The 16,363-nt window shown below is 42.5% G+C and overlaps 1 protein-coding gene across 1 annotated transcript; it reads left to right on the plus strand.

Moving 5' to 3' along the window:
• Positions 1–3,306: 3,306 nt before the first annotated feature.
• avpr1aa (arginine vasopressin receptor 1Aa) lies at positions 3,307–6,219 on the plus strand. The gene is made up of 2 exons (XM_034588820.1): positions 3,307–4,422; positions 5,085–6,219. Exons 1-2 carry the CDS (start codon positions 3,552–3,554, stop codon positions 5,366–5,368), a joined length of 1,155 nt encoding a protein of 384 aa, XP_034444711.1. The 5' UTR covers positions 3,307–3,551; the 3' UTR covers positions 5,369–6,219.
• The last annotated feature ends 10,144 nt before the right edge of the window (positions 6,220–16,363 follow it).

Consider the following 16,363-nt stretch of genomic DNA (forward strand, 5'->3'; position numbering starts at 1 on the left):
ATGAGGAAAAAAAGTTCAGTTTACCCTTTGTGCCGACACAGTCACTTAAAAATGTGAGAAATGTGAGGAAAATTATGAATTCACTTCTGAATGCTGAAACATGTTTGACGGCCACAAAGCTTTCTAAAAACAAATTTAAATCAAAGAGGAAAGACTTTCCGCTTTATAAAAGATGTTGACAAGATTTTACATTCCCAAAGGACAAAAGAGAAAATCCATCAATATTCTCAGTCTGTGCAGCAACAACAAAACCCTTAAGCTCAGGAGAAAAAGAGAAACATCAGAGACATTGTTCCAGTTGACTTCTTTGGCTATACTGGAGACAGTCTATGCATTATCATGATTCCCGTGCCCAGACGCATGATCCACAGTTGAGGATGGCAGATAGGGTCTTGTTGTTCTGAAGCCGCTGGGACAAACCAACCCTGGAGCTGTAATAACAACACAGGACGTCTCCGGCAAGAGCGTCTTCAAAAACAGGAGATGAGGGTTAACGTGGTTCAGTCCAGTGAGAAGCGAGACATCCGCTCGACTGTCCTTGAACCCCGGGGATAAGACAAGACAGTAACACAGTGGATGGGAGAGGACAAAGCACACAATAGGGTTCCCATGGGAAGAGGCTGGTTTGCTGGTCAACAGAGGCCCACAGCAGCAGCAGAGGTTTCCCTTAGCTGTGGTTCTGATTGGAGGATTAACAGACATGGAAACAGGGATAATTGAGGGAAACTTCATTACTCCCCTAAGCCAGTTCAACTGGCCAGCAGGAAATGTAAGGTTGCACCACTTAATACAAGTACTATCGGAAATGAAAGAGAGCAGATCTGGACGGCGAATGCAAAGAGAACGCAATAAAGATAACTATCCTCGCTATCAGCACATGGATCAGAAGAGCTGAATAGCTGCCAGTAGCCGCAGCCGGCCGGCAATCATGTGCTTTCACAATGGAAACTGTATCATTGTTATGGGTCACTTAGAAACTGAGGCGGCGGCGCTGAAGATGCTGAAGTGTGCGAGGGCGTAGAGCGGAGGGGACTCTCCGGCCAGGGACCATGAGAGAGACTAGGATGCAGATTAGCTGGTAATGTCAAGTTAAAATGTGAATGTCGTCCTCCACACAGAAATGGGCTTTACTTTGATTACTTATCGAAACTCTCACTGATGTATCATCTTTAATCTGAGTTTGAGATGTGCATATGAGTTTGAGCCATTTGTCGTCCACCACAATAAACACAGGGGCCATGTGGAAATCTGAAATCTCTCTCAAATTCACACTGACTTTTGAGTGAACTGTTATTTCCAGGCATCCACAAGGACGCTGGCAGTAGAAGGGCTGCAGGGGCTCATTGGTGAGAGGCTGTAACTACAAAGAAAAAGTTTAATATAATACAATTTTCTTAGATAACATTTTTAGAGTGTTAGGTCAAACGCCCACCCATTATTGGTTTTTCATTCAGTGTATTTTCTGTGTTGCTCGACTTCAGTTGAAGAGTAATCCTGCATTTCAAGTGTGAACTGTCTATCGCTTAATATGGTACAATATTGTTTTAACATTCAAAGACTGGTGTCAAATCTTGGCCATTCATATTAATACAAAAATTCCACATATTGCACTGCTTTACTGCATTTAATATGACATCATTACATAAAGGTTCTCTCAGCACCCCCAACTGTGACTTCCAGTCCACGTAGATTCAGTTTTTTTTTTTATGTGGAGTCACTTCTAATGATATCAGGCCATGCAGATAGTTCAGGTTTGATATTCAGGATTTTAGGTACAATAATTGCCTCTTCAGCTTTTTGCTCCAAAGCCAATATGTTCAGAGTGAATGGAATTTTGTTTGTGACGCTCGAAGCACCGACAATATGACAATAGTTCACAGAAAACCCTGTGAAGGGCAGCTTTTATATGGACTCTTTCTTCATTTGGAGGCAGCTCCAATTAAAACTGTTAACTGAGGTCTGAGGATTACCCACAATAACTGAGACATAGTGTTTTAGAAAGACATGTTACTGAAGAGAATTTGAAATGCTGTGCTCATGGCTGTTAACGCCTCGGACTATAGTTGAGCGGATGATGAAATCTCAGAGATAAATCTGAAATCTGATCAGAAAGACTTTACTGCAAACAACATTAGAAATATACACATACTTAAACTGACAATAAATAGAATTGTAACATATAAATAAGAGGTATGTAAAAGAAATAAGACGTGATTGCAAATATGTGCATTTGTGCATTATACTTGAATACATGTATATCCAACATACTATAATACAGTTTATAACAACAGCTAAGTGGTTGTTGTAGATACATTAGAATAAATGATGGTCTAAATCCAGGGCCAGTCTATTGACTCACACTATCTGACACTCAATAGTCTGACTCCTAGTTAAGTCAAAGGTCAAGTCATCACCAACACTGCATGTAAATAAGTCAAAATAATCCTGTAAACAATCATTTGTTTAAATATTTTTGTTGGTTGTAAAGACTTTGTAGTTCAATACAATTTTATGCTAAAAGGGAATCTGGTTACTGATTGAATTAAAAGGTTCATCAGAGGCAGAACAACATGTTGGCACACAAACAAAAGAGCACCTTATGTAACACCTCATTTAAACGTTATTGCTAATTACAACTAGTTCCTTGCAGCTTAACCATTCAGTTTGAACTGTAACTGTAAATAGGAAACACTGAACTTGAATAAATCAGACCCGTTGGTTCCTCCAGCAAAAGCCACTTAAGATAAACCGTTTAAACAAAATCTTCACTTGCTTTTCAAGGGTGATGGCAAACAGCCTTCCTGTGAGTTGATCAATGAATTCCTCATGAAGTAAATGCTGCTTTACAGTTCAGGAGCCACATTAGAAATGTGTTATATTTCTAATGGAGATCATGATAACCATAAAGCAGGGACACTAAATTGACCCAACACTGTACAATATGACTAATGCTTCTCATTATAAATATTTATGAGTTGGTCGTTTTAACTGTATTTATCTCGGGAATTATGCAATTGTGTCTTGAGTGAATTATCAATGGGATGTAAAGACTGCAAACACAATGGAGGGCTTGAATGCGCACTGCAAAAAGAATATTACCCAAGGTTCCACTGTGAATCGAGACTGTGCATCTTCAAACAAATCTGTGCGCACTGGAAACTTGGGGGAAAAAAGTTTTCAATGTATTTAAATGTTCATTATGTGTCTCATAGTTGTTGGTTTAAGGAGAAATCTATATCAGGATTCATCACCCCAAGTAACTGTGTGAGGTGCGTCCTTTTTTTGCAGTGCGTCCTCTTTAGGCACGCGGTGGCTGAAATTTGATTCGAGTTTAAAAGGCGCAGACAGCAGCCGCAAGTCAGAGAGCAGCGTTTCCTCCCAGTGAGAGGCAGGTGGCACCTTATAGGGATTGGAGAGGCACCACACAGCCCCTCTGGCTCTGTATCTGCTCGGGCGCACAGAGGGGCAGTGCCATGCCCACTCCTGCTTAGGCGCTGCTCCTGAGCGGAGGGAACCAGTCTTTGGATTTCACTCCCACCGATGACCAAACGATGGAGATGCCTGGAAACATCACCCTCCACCCGAACGGCTCCGATCCGTTTGCGAGGAACGAGGAGCTGGCCCAGATCGAGATCATGGTGCTGAGCATCACCTTCGTGGTCGCCGTGATCGGAAACGTGAGCGTCCTGCTGGCGATGTACAACACCAAGAAGAAGATGTCGCGCATGCACCTCTTCATCAAACACCTGACCCTGGCTGACCTGGTGGTCGCCTTCTTCCAGGTGCTGCCGCAGCTCTGCTGGGATCTCACGTACCGCTTCTATGGTCCGGACTACCTCTGCAGGATCGTGAAGCACCTCCAGGTGACGGGGATGTTTGCCTCCACCTACATGATGGTGATGATGACCCTTGACCGCTACATCGCCATCTGCCACCCGCTGAAAACCCTCCAGCAGCCCACTCAGCGCTCCTACATCATGATCGTCTCCACGTGGATGTGCAGCCTGGTGTTCAGCACGCCGCAGTACTTCATCTTCTCCCTGAGCGAGATCAAGAACGGCTCGACGGTCAAGGACTGCTGGGCGAACTTCATCGAGCCCTGGGGCGCCAGGGCGTACATCACCTGGATCACCGGCGGGATCTTCCTGGTGCCCGTGGTCATTCTTGTGATGTGCTACGGCTTCATCTGCCACAGCATATGGAAAAATATCAAATACAAGAAAAGGAAAACGATGCCTGGCGCTGCGAGTAAGAACGGCCTGATTGGGAAGAATTCAGTCAGCAGCGTCACGACCATATCGAGAGCCAAGCTGCGGACTGTTAAGATGACTTTTGTGATAGTTTTGGCTTACATCATTTGCTGGGCGCCGTTTTTCACCGTGCAGATGTGGTCTGTGTGGGACGAAAACTTCCAGTATGCTGGTGAGTGCCGAACAAGTAACATTGTTAATCATTGTGGAGGTTGATTTAAAACTCTCTAGGAATCCTGTGATATACAGCCAGCGCGCGCCACCACAAATCCAAGAGCGCACAGCCTTTTTACGCACGGGTTTGTTTGGAATACTAAAACAAATACATGCGTAAAGTTGCTATGAATGAAAACTATAAAACTAAAATAGTCAAACCAAGTACAGCGTTCACTCCACATAAGCAGAGTGCACTGTGTTGAGGCTTCAAAATTATACATCCACCGCAGAAACCCTCATGTAAAAAGTCCATTTGAGATGAAAGTAAGACTTGGGTATATATGACTTTATAATCTTTATAAAATGTAAATAAATTGGTCACCTCAGTCTCCTCAGCTGAGGGCTCTTGTGAACCAACACCTGTCACTCCATGTCAAGTTTAATCTTGTTTTTTAAAACGTATCTTTCACATGCAAATTACTTTTATCATATAAAGAAAATTACACTTGATTCAAAATATCAAAAAAATACGTTTCATTTGCTGCAGAAACTAACGAATTTTTATATTTCAACTTCACGTGAGCCATGCAGCTTCCACAGGCATTTCTGCAGCCTCGCTTGCACCAGATGTTTTTTGAATCCATCATCCTCTCCCTCTCTCCTCTCTCTGCCCTGTAGATTCTGAGAACACAGCGGTGACTATTTCTGCGCTCCTTGCCAGTCTCAATAGCTGCTGCAACCCGTGGATATACATGATCTTCAGCGGCCACCTCCTGCAGGATTTCATGAACTGCTTCTCCTGGTGCCGCAGAGCAAACGCAGACTTCAAGAAGGAGGACTCGGACAGCAGCATCCGCAGGACGACACTGCTGACTAAGATGACCAACCGCAGCCCCACGGGCAGCACTGGCAACTGGAGAGATCTGGACAACTCTCCCAAGACCTCCATTCAGATGGAGTAACAGCTGGGAAGATAAATGTTCACCGGGGGTGGGAATGAACACATGTGTTGCAGCGGCACAGAGGTACACTCACAGTATCAGCTCGTCTTAGCTGCAGACATGACAGACAGTGATGTAAATGTCCCTCACACCCCAGAGCCGTCATTCAGAGAGGAGAGATAGATTGAGAAGACATTTGGAAATGTCAACTTTTGCTTCTTCATGAGTTCTTGTTGCTTCACATAATCTCTGAAACAATATAAGAAAAATATTTGAAAAAGGTGTCATTCATTATGTTGGTAAATGCCATCTGTGCTTACAGTTGTGTTTTGCATAATACTCAAAAATACAAAAGCCTCAACATGATTTCCTCTTTTCATGCTTTTGCGAGAAAGCAGTTTTCCAGGAATACGGGTGTTTTTACGGTGGTTATCCCTCCCTGCACTACCGCCGCAGAGGACTCTTTCCTGTCAAGGTGTTTGCAGAGATAAAACTTGCACAGCAGCCAAGTGGTGGTGAAAACGATAATTCCAGAACACAGGTCTCCAAGTAACTGAGGCCCATCCTTTGTGGTTAGCTTTCCATTTTGTTATTATTTCGCTCTGAGCCAGATTTTAGAGGGTTATATACAAAAAACACCTTTACACCAACTTTTCCTTTGGCCTTTTACAGAAAAGACATTTTAATGCTTGAGGGATTTTGGCTGCATTTACCCACTGAGCCTTTTTCGTGCATCCACATATTTGTAATGGATTTGTTTCATGTTAAAGCAGGCAGCCCTAAAGTATAGCTTTCATTTCTGTTCAGCGTAGGCAGATGGAACATAGAGGGACATTCACTTCACACTCACACACTCACACACACACACACACACACACACACACACACACACACACACACACACACACACACACACACACACACACTTGGGTGCGAAGGGGGTGGCGGTGGTTTTGATTGGCCACAGTCTGCCTACCGACCCACAGACCCCTCCCACTGTTTACACAAAATGTTGGGGAGAAGCTCAAACATTCCACTAACACAACGTCAACACACTTCCTGATTTTTTTGGGACATCCTGCACTTCTGAGGGTTGTATGTTGGGGGGGGGGGGTGTCTGTGTTTTCGCTCCGTTTTTTCACGGCAGGCACAATCAATTCCCTGCACACATCTGTTATGTACAGCACCACTATGTCGCTCAGATCAGCCTGAGAACACCAGGAGGAGACGGACATTGTAATGTAGCCATTTTTATTCCTTTATTTGTACATAGAAGTCACTTGAATATCTGTAAATAAGGGAGGAGGCTAATATATGTAAATCTTGTTCCATGTGGATTCTATTTGTCTGTAAAATCTTGTGCACAAGATAATCAAAATATTCAATAAATATATGTTGAAATATACATATCGATGTACTGGATGTTAAGGCGTTTGTGTCCTGTTTTCAGAGCTTCGACACAGACGACGTCACTGCCGCTTCGTGCAGCTGCTGCACGACCATAGCAACCTCAGGCACTATTTTCCCTGAAAACTGGGCAAGTTACCGGTTATATATGCAGCCAATCTAAGAGCTAAAACCCTGAAAAACTCTAGGATTATGCAACATTTCAGCTTTGTTAATGAGAAGCTTCTGGTCATTAAGCTGTCCTCCCCCAGAATTTATAACATATTAGCAGCTGCTCTTATCGTGTCTCATGAAATAAAAATCCCTTTAATTTGCAAACGTGACACATGAAAGTTTCCCAAATTACCAAATGTTTTCTCTTCTTATTTTTCTTACAGCTATTGAGCCAAGGACAGTCTTTGATTTTGTATTTTTGTATAAGAATATATGGCTGCTGGCTGAAGAGTCATATTTACCAGTGAAAAATAAGTAAAAAAGGCCAAACTATTTTGGCAGCAGCAGCAACCGAGACGATCCACAGAGAGCACAGTCAACACTTTTCACAGGGTCAGAGAAAGTAGATCCAAAGAAAAGTGGTTACAAATCTGAATAAATTCAGGGAACATTGACAGTTTTACTGGAAAGGAGCTTTGCTGGTTTAAAAAAAAAAAACATTAAAATTTTTGTTTTACTCTCAGCACCACAGACAAAACGCAGTTCTACTCCATTTGTTTGAGAAGGGGCTATAAACGAACCACGACATCTGAATGGTGAGAAAATCAACAGACTGATACTTGAACTGTCTATTTAATGCTGATGGAGTCCATCACTTAATTTGAAAATAGAATTATGAAATATTCTCAAATAGTTATATTATCAGACTGGGTCATCACAATCTTCGGCTTCATTCAAAAAAATGTCACGCCTCCATACAATAGTAGGCCTACTTGCAGTAGTTGTTATTGATCATTGATTAACTTACTCTGTGCCATTATTAATTATCAAATAATACAAACTGATACTGAGAGGAATCATTTTTCAATATCCTCTTAATAGTGACAGCTCCAATCCTCCACAGCTCAGTGTATAGTCCTGGGAGTCATATCACACATGTATAGAGGGGGAAGTCCGACAGGAAGTTATGACTACTTCAGATAGGACCTGCCATAAAAGATGGATGTGGTCATTGTCAGCAATAAACAAAGAGAATAAAACAAAAATCCAGCAAATCGCTCCTGGCATCAACAGGGATTGTACAGCTATATACTTAGTGCCGATTGGTGGGATTACGCTGCATGTCTGATGTACATATGTCATTTCCCAGCCCAGCGCTCACGCAGCATCTTATTAGACATGCCAATCATTTAGGATACCTCTGATGACGGGGGGGGGGGGGGGGGCTGAGGTCATCTGTCAGAGTCTAGACTGAGAAAACACTCGAGGAGGCAGCGATCCAGTTTCTCCTGACAGTTAGTATGATTACCCTAACGGGGCAGGCAGACAACAGACAGACGAAATGATCATAAAACGAGGAGCATTAGAAGAAGCTCTTGGTACCTGAAGTCTCTGCTCATGGAAACAGACACATTCCTCTCATTCAGTTCATAGTGTTGCTTTATTTCCTGTGGATATTTCTTTAATGCAATGACACTGGAGAACAATCAGTTTAATGATACGTGTGCAGTGCCTGTTCATCTGCCTGTTCTCCTGTCCTGTGTTAATGCTCCAGAGCTACTTCAGAATTATTCTGTCATCCGTGAGTCCTCCGCAAAGAGTTCTACAATAAACTGTCACTTTTTATTGTTTGCAGAGAATTTTCGGAAAAAGAAACTAAAATTGCGTAATTTTTTTTAAATTGTGTGGTTTATGAATACGTTTGAATGATTTACTTAACATATTTTTTCAGACATTGCATATTGGCTATTTCAGAAATCTGTTAAGCAACTGACACAATCTTCAGACTCAAGTTCACAACTTTTCAAAATAGAATATGTGTAATTTAGCTCCATATAAAGCAGTATAGCAACAACACCAACGTTGTGCTTCTACTTTGTAGACAACTTGCTACAGAGGAAGTGATTTTATGAATATTGTTGCTATGACAGAGATCAGCACCTGTGAAATTCTGTCAGTGCAACAAGGTGAAATGAACATTTTAAAATTTAAAATAATCTGGTGATAATATATACCACCAGATCATAATATATCATCAGGTATTATTGGCCACAGCCTGCCAGTTGCTGACCACTTCTGTAGTTTACCTGAGGACATAGAGTAAAACCTGTTCAACTTGATACATAAACTGAAGGCTGAGGTCCCGTCGCTCATTCAACTTTCTTTTGTATTGAACGCTATGGATGAAGAATGGAGGAAGAAACCTAACAGGTCTGTGAAGAGCGACAGCAGCAAAGAACTTCACATCCTTCAGTCCCCTTCCTGTGATGTATGCATCGACACTTTAGGGCATAAAAACACAGGCGGAGGGAAACCACTGAGGGGTCCGACACAGTAAGCGGAGACATGAGCTGCATGTATATGAAGGTCATTGTTCCCCTGCACACATCTGAGCCCTCGCTTCACACATACTTCACTCTGTCGTCTCTCGGGCATTGAACATGACTTCAGGCATCAGGCTGCTGTTTCCTGACAAAGGTTTAAAAGTCGAAAACGATCCTGGAGGCATGACTGCTTAATGGTGCTCTCCCTCTCTAGACAGGGAAATATTTAGATTGTGCATCATGTGGGACTAATGCCAAGAATATCCTCACTTCCTTACGCAGTAAACAACCTCCACCGGGCTTTCCTCACAGGAAACAAGTCCTGTTTTCTGTTACTCTCATTTGTGTCTCGTGTCACTCCCCCCACCACCTGACACCCTGGCCTTTTCCTTACCCTGTGTAGAAACTGTTATTGGCAGGTCAGCATGAACAAAACAGTGTCAACTAAAAAAAAAAGCCAAGTTGCTATTCCAACAGCAATGTTGCCTTTTAACAAACTGAGATGTGCAGTTTTTTTTTGGTTTTTTTATTACACTACTCTCAGTTCTTAGTTGCTTAGACAGCAATAAGATTTAAATACAGGAAGTTCTCCTTAAACTTTATAATCAGAGGGGGTCATATGGGACGAGCCTCCCTTAGCGTCTTGCTGCATCTCCCTCAGATGCATATGGCCTCCCTCTTCCTGCTCCATTGTTCTCATTCAAATCGTCCTTGAAAATAACACATTTCTATCCAGCATTGTGTGGTTTTAATCTATTCCCAGAAGTCATTCACTGCATGCAAACAAGCAGGCCTGAACACACAAGTACACAAAATCTGGAAGTCGACATGTGTCACGTCCTGGCATCGCGAAGGCATGAGTCAGAACACGCTGCAGATTTAAGGAAGCTTAGAAGATTAACAACAAAAGCGACAAAGAAAAATAGCTGCATGTCCCCCCCCCCTCTCCTTAGAAGAAAATGAGGTTTGCTGCTGCATGCTTTCTTAGACATCTCAGCTGATCCACTGGAGGTCTGCCTAACATAACATTTTTTAACTTGGTCATTACATTGTCAACAAAAGTGTTTTGCTTTGCAGAGTGCGTACAGCTGAATGTCTATTGTCTACTTTGAGTCTGAACTGTCAGCATATTTCTGGGGTCAGGTCAGTGTCTGTAAAGGATTGTTTCCTTCTAGCAAAGGGTTTCTGAGCTCCTCGAAAGGGGAAGGAGAGAATCTGAATCTGAAATAAGATCATTGAAGCTAAGGCACATTGTTAACTGTTTTCTTTGCGAATATTTCAATGGAAAAAAATCCTTTATGTTATATGATGATAGTAATTTGTTGCATTTTTCTAAATGTCCACTGTACAGAGGAGCTAAGGTGGAAGTGACTGACACGTTTACATGGACAACAATATTCTAATATTGACCTGAATAAAACCTGGTATTTTGTGATTACCTTAACCTGAATAAGATCATATACTCAGAATAAACAATAAACAAATTAGAACATGTGGAGTATTCTGACCTTAGTCACATTATGTACATATGTATACTTCTTACTCACAACATAATGTTGTTTTCACTGAATTCTGCGTCATCGACATTGAAGCTTTTGCTAATTTTGGAAGAAAATATTCAAATGAGTAAATAGTAGCATTGTGCATTCAACTCTTTAAGGTTGAGGACTCATAATCAGTCTTTCCTCTATAACATGAAGCAGAAAGATGAATGGAATATTATATCAGCCAGTCCTGTAGACATAATGTGAATAATGTCTCCACAGAATAAGGTAAATAATCTGAATATTGCCATCTATGTAAATGTAGTCAATGTGACCGGCCCCATCTGAAAGGCCTGAGGACCCGAGCGGTGAAAGGCCTGACGTTACAGGGAGAGGCAATCAGCAATATAGTCCTCCAGATATAAAGATGAGGGCATAAACATTCAAACAATCTCTCCTCAAACAAGGACAGACCCTAGTTAACATGAATGCAGAAGCTTAATTTAATGTCGACTTTGGTGTTGACTCTGTCAATCCCAGAGCTGTATAGGGACGGAGCTCTGTAAATAGCAGCCAATCGCAGGTTGCCAGACGCCAGAAGCCAGACGGGGCCTTGACACTGTTGACAGTGTGGTGGTGGAGGGGTGAATCAGCAGAGACTGCAACGACAGCAGAATCAGACCAAGGTAAATGTTGTGCCGCTGGATGACAGGAGAACCCCCTTTTTAGAGAGTGACTCAGTGAAATCACCTGATAATCACAACAAATGATCACAGAGAAACAACACACTTTAATATAAATAGCGGGGACAATTGTGTAGGCAGCGTACTTACCCCGGGGAGATTCTATTTCAAACCTCAATAGACACCACCACGTTAGCACACTGATCACTACCACTGCAACTCACACTGAGAGGACAAACAACAGTGTTCAAGTGACCACCACCCTTCAGGCCTACCACACTGCGGTCAAAGTGGTGTTCATCCCACGACTACTCCCCGCAGCTCGTCCAGCTGCCTTAAACAAGGAGAAGACTGAGACTCAGTTGGTGCAGGGTCACAATAAAAAAAAAAAAAAAAAACAATCAATACAGTTATTAAAGGTCGAACAGTCCATCAGGAATGTGATGCATGAGACTTCGGAACAACATTATAAAACCAACTCAGAAACCAGTGGCCAGACCACACTGGGAGAGGCAAAGCAACAGCCTGGCACTTGATCTGCAAAGAGGGGGAGACAACATCAGTCTTTAAATTGCAACCAAATACATTGGAGGGGATCACCCTGTACGTTGCTATTGAACGTTACCTTGCTCAATATGGGGCCCTACTCTACAGCGACAATGGACGGCTGACTCTGTGCTGTGGATCAAACAGGGAGAGGCAATCAGCAATATAGTCATCCAGATATAAAGATGAGGGCATAAGCATTCAAACAATCTCTCCTCAAACAAGGACAGACACCAGTTAACATGATGCATAAGCTTAACTTGACGTCAACTTTGGTGTTGATCCTGTCAATCCCAGAGCTGTATAGGGACGGAGCTCTATATATAGCAGCCAATCGCAGGTTCCCCCCTTGGAAGCCAGACGGGGCCTTGACACTGTTGACAGTGTGGTGGTGGAGGGGCGAATGAAACAATGAAAATAGTTGACGGTTGTTTTCTTGTTCAACAGGGGCATCTGTGACAAAGTGGGGGAGATTGCTCTACTCACCATTGATCCCTGGCATCTTTTGACCACACGACAAAGTCCACTCATTAGTTTCTTTCTGTGACCCAACACCGTGTTTAGACGGACACATTTGTCTTTAAAACAGCATATGGGTTGTACTAGACCCCAATGACCTCAGTGTGCAGAGACACAATTAATAATGAGAGGACTGGAATGGAGGTCCTGAAAAAGGAAAAAAGATTTAGATGATTATAAGTAAAAACATTTATTTCCTAATGTTTATAAAAGCTAAAATAACTGAATTGCTGAGACCACAGAGAGACAACACACTTTAACATAAATAGCGGGGACAGTTATGTAGGCAGCATACTTACCACAATGAGATTCTATCCAAACCCCAATAGACACCAACGTGGGCAGTGGGCATGGACCCAATCAAACTTTTCCAAGAGTTTAAGAAGAGCAGGAGACGTGCATTCAGTTCATAATTAAATCTTTGCAACCAAATACATTAGAGGGGATCACCCCCTTTACGTTGCTATTGAATGTTACCTTGCTCAATATGGGGCCCTACTTTACAGCGACAGTGGATGGCTGACTCTGTGCTGTGGCTCAAACAGGGGAGAAGCGAACCCTGACTCTTCTACTCTCGAGCATTCAGTTGTGAGACAAAGCCACACAACTGAATGTACAAGATTTCAAGCAGAAAAATAAAACCCATCTCTTTCTCCCAGTCTCCCTTAGTAACTGTCCTTACAAAGACAGGGAGCTCTCCAATCCCACCTACCAGGGCAGTGCTCTATCTCCTAGCTGTCAGCCCTCACATAAATGTTCATTTTGTTATTATTTACCACTGCTTTAATACCATATATTGTAGCATCCCCGGCTGAATGATGGTCTGATTCTTTAACTGATGGTTCACATCCTTTTATTTCCATTTCCATACATGCTGTGATATATGAACACACCGTAAGAACTAGGAGGAAAACAAAACAAATATGACTTCCTTACAAACTCCATATCATATTATCATAAGCATAACGACAAATTACTAGTTTGAATGATTCAGTTTCAGTTTGAGCATACTTTGCCCCACATTGTAAATTTAACACAGACACACACACACACACACACACACACACACACACATGTGTCCTTACACTTCTTACAAAGACGTTTAGATTTAAGCCTATAATAATAACAACAACTAGGGCTACGTTGTAGCACTAACGGGCCCGAGCACAGGCATTTTCAAGCCTGTTGCGGTTAGTGGAGAGAGCGATCGTTGAACAAGCGAACGTGTCCGCGTTGCATGCGTTTTGCGCACTGCGGCAAGGATAACCGCTTCACTTCCTGCGTCCGTCACGCGATGTCGATCCTTTCCTGCTTATTGCTCATTACGGTGCACGCTATCAATTGCAGATCACACTGTGAAAATTTGATGTAAATCAAATGATATTTGTAAAACAAAGCTTACTTCCTGTTGCCAGTAGGTGGCGCAATCACTATTATTACGTACAGACTAATATATCTGTTCAAGTAGGGGCTCTGATGTAGCGTGAGCAATTTTGTGTCAATTGGACAATGTTACAACAACTTAATTTTCACACTGATCAGTAGGTGGCGCTATGACCCTGAACTAATATTAATATATGGATGCGTTCAGGTCAGGATTGTGATCATAGGTCAGTAGTTCGGAGCCGGTTGGATAATGCAGAGTGCATTTACAAAGTACTTCCTGTTTCATGGCGAATCAGTAGGTGGCGCTATGACACTGAGGAAATATTGACACATAGAGCTGTTCAGGCTTGGACTCTAATCATATGACAGAAGTTTGGTAGTGATAGGACAATGCACACTGGAGTTATGACAACATCGTGTCCTTTGGCGAAGGATGATCCTTCGCCGCACCTCAATGTTTACACGGTTTGAGGAAATGTCACAATTCTGACCATGGTCCATTGACTTCTCTCAGCTCATTTGATCTCTATATTGTTAAGCAGCCAGGAGTAGTGCATCAAAGTATAAAACATGTCACTTCCTGTAGCCAGCAGGTGGCGCTGTGTTTTTAAGCCATGATTTCTGTGTAGATGTCATCAGGCCGGGACCCTTGTCTTACATGTCTAGTTTGGACTCGATTGGACACAATATGTCCGAGATACAGAACCTCATGTTTTGATGGCGTGTCATCAAAATGCTACGCCACGCCACGGTCACACCGTGTCATGAAATCAAATATACCGAGTCAGTTTATATCTCCATCTTGTTGAGATGACATTCCCAGAAGTTGAAGTTGATCTGATGAAAGCCCTGGGACAAGTACTTCAAAGTAAAAATGTGGAATATAGCCAAAATGGCCACTAAAGTCAAAATGGCGGGCTTCCTGTTTGGTCTAGCATATCTATCCAAGAGACTTATTTGTTTGTTATGAAAAGACACATGTCCCCATCGATTTTTGTACATGTCGGCCAATCGTGGTGCCGGGGCTGCCCTTTAGGGGGCGCTAGTCAGTTATTTTGCCACACCCATTCCTTAAAACCATATGAATATTTTCAGGGGGCGGGTGCTGATACACAAATGTAGTTTGAGGGAGGTTGAACCTCGAACATCGAAGTTATAGTAATTTCGTGTGTCACGGCGAGTTGGTGAACTTTGACGCCACGCCACTATTATGGCGTTTGACGAAAAGTCACAGTAATCTTATGCCTACATTATCAATGTCTTGAGACCCATTTGCCACAGTTTGACATGGCTGCGGGCAGTGGCTGAGGAGGAATACATCCAAGTGGAAGACATGGAAAAAACAAGACATTTCCTGTTGCCACCAGGGGGGCGCTGTGATTTTAAGTCACGATTTCTGTGTAGATGTCATCAGGCCGGGACTCTTGTCTTACATGTGTAGTTTGGACTCGATTGGACCAAATATGTCCGAGATACAGAACCTCGTGTTTTGATGGCGTGTAATCAAACTTTGACGCCACGCCACGGTCACACGGTGTGACGAAAAATTGAAATCCGAGGTAGTTTAGATCTCCATCTTGTTGTGATGACACTCATCTCAATTTGAAGTTGTTCTGATGAAGGCTTCCTGTTGTGTTTTTCATAATGCACTGAGAGACTTATTTGTGCATCTGGTCATGATACACCACTGTCCTCATTTTTGTTAGGATCGGTGAAAGCTAACTGAGGGGGCTTTCCGTAGGTGGCGCTGTTGAGCCATTTTGCCACGCCCATTTCAAATTACTCCAGAATGCAATTACTTTTTTGGGCTTTGTACTTCCTGCAAACTTTGGTCGGAATTTGAGCATGTCTAGGCCCTGAAAAAGCCCAAAATGGCAAATAATAATAATAAGAAAAATCCTTACAATTTCAATAGGGCCTCTCACCTTCGGTGCTCGGGCCCTAATAAACGAAATAATCACAAACCTTGTGCCTTTCTCAGCCAGGTGCTTAACAACTAATGGGAATACTTTTTCATGCAACAGCGAGGCACACCTGCCATTTAGCGATCTTTTCCGTTTTTCAGGAACTACCTTTCCAAAATAAAGTATAACATTTCTCCTTCCGTCTAAACCTAAATAAATGTATCAAAACCAATAGGGCATTAATAGGTCATTTACATATATCACTTACTATCCTGGGTTTGTTTGTGTTGGGCATGTGTTACAGTTCATATCTAAGCACATGAGTAAACACACAACCAGGAATTTGTTTAGTTACCTTTTAAGGAGGTTAAAAAAAATCATTTAATTGTGTTCAGGTTCAGACCCACCATACAGGGTACTGCTGCCCAGCACTTCCTGTTTTTTATACCCTTGGTCATGGATGACATCACTGGGGCAAACCAAGTGCAGGGGGTTTCTTTTGTACAGGAATGTCTGCTTTGGATTATCAGGTAGTATTAGTTATGCCTCGATAGGTGTAAAATAAGGTTAGAAGAGTGTCTGTGCCGGAACAAGACTGTGTCTATTTACC

Source organism: Hippoglossus hippoglossus, chromosome 6, assembly GCF_009819705.1.
Source record: "Hippoglossus hippoglossus isolate fHipHip1 chromosome 6, fHipHip1.pri, whole genome shotgun sequence".
Lineage (NCBI taxonomy): Eukaryota > Metazoa > Chordata > Actinopteri > Pleuronectiformes > Pleuronectidae > Hippoglossus > Hippoglossus hippoglossus.

Excerpts from the sequence above, each read along its gene's own strand:
- avpr1aa (XM_034588820.1), top strand. The coding sequence starts at position 3,552 with ATGGAGATGCCTGGAAACATCACCCTCCACCCGAACGGCTCCGATCCG. Across the intron at positions 4,423-5,084 it reads CGAAAACTTCCAGTATGCTG|ATTCTGAGAACACAGCGGTG; the intron begins GTGAGTGCCGAA and ends TCTGCCCTGTAG.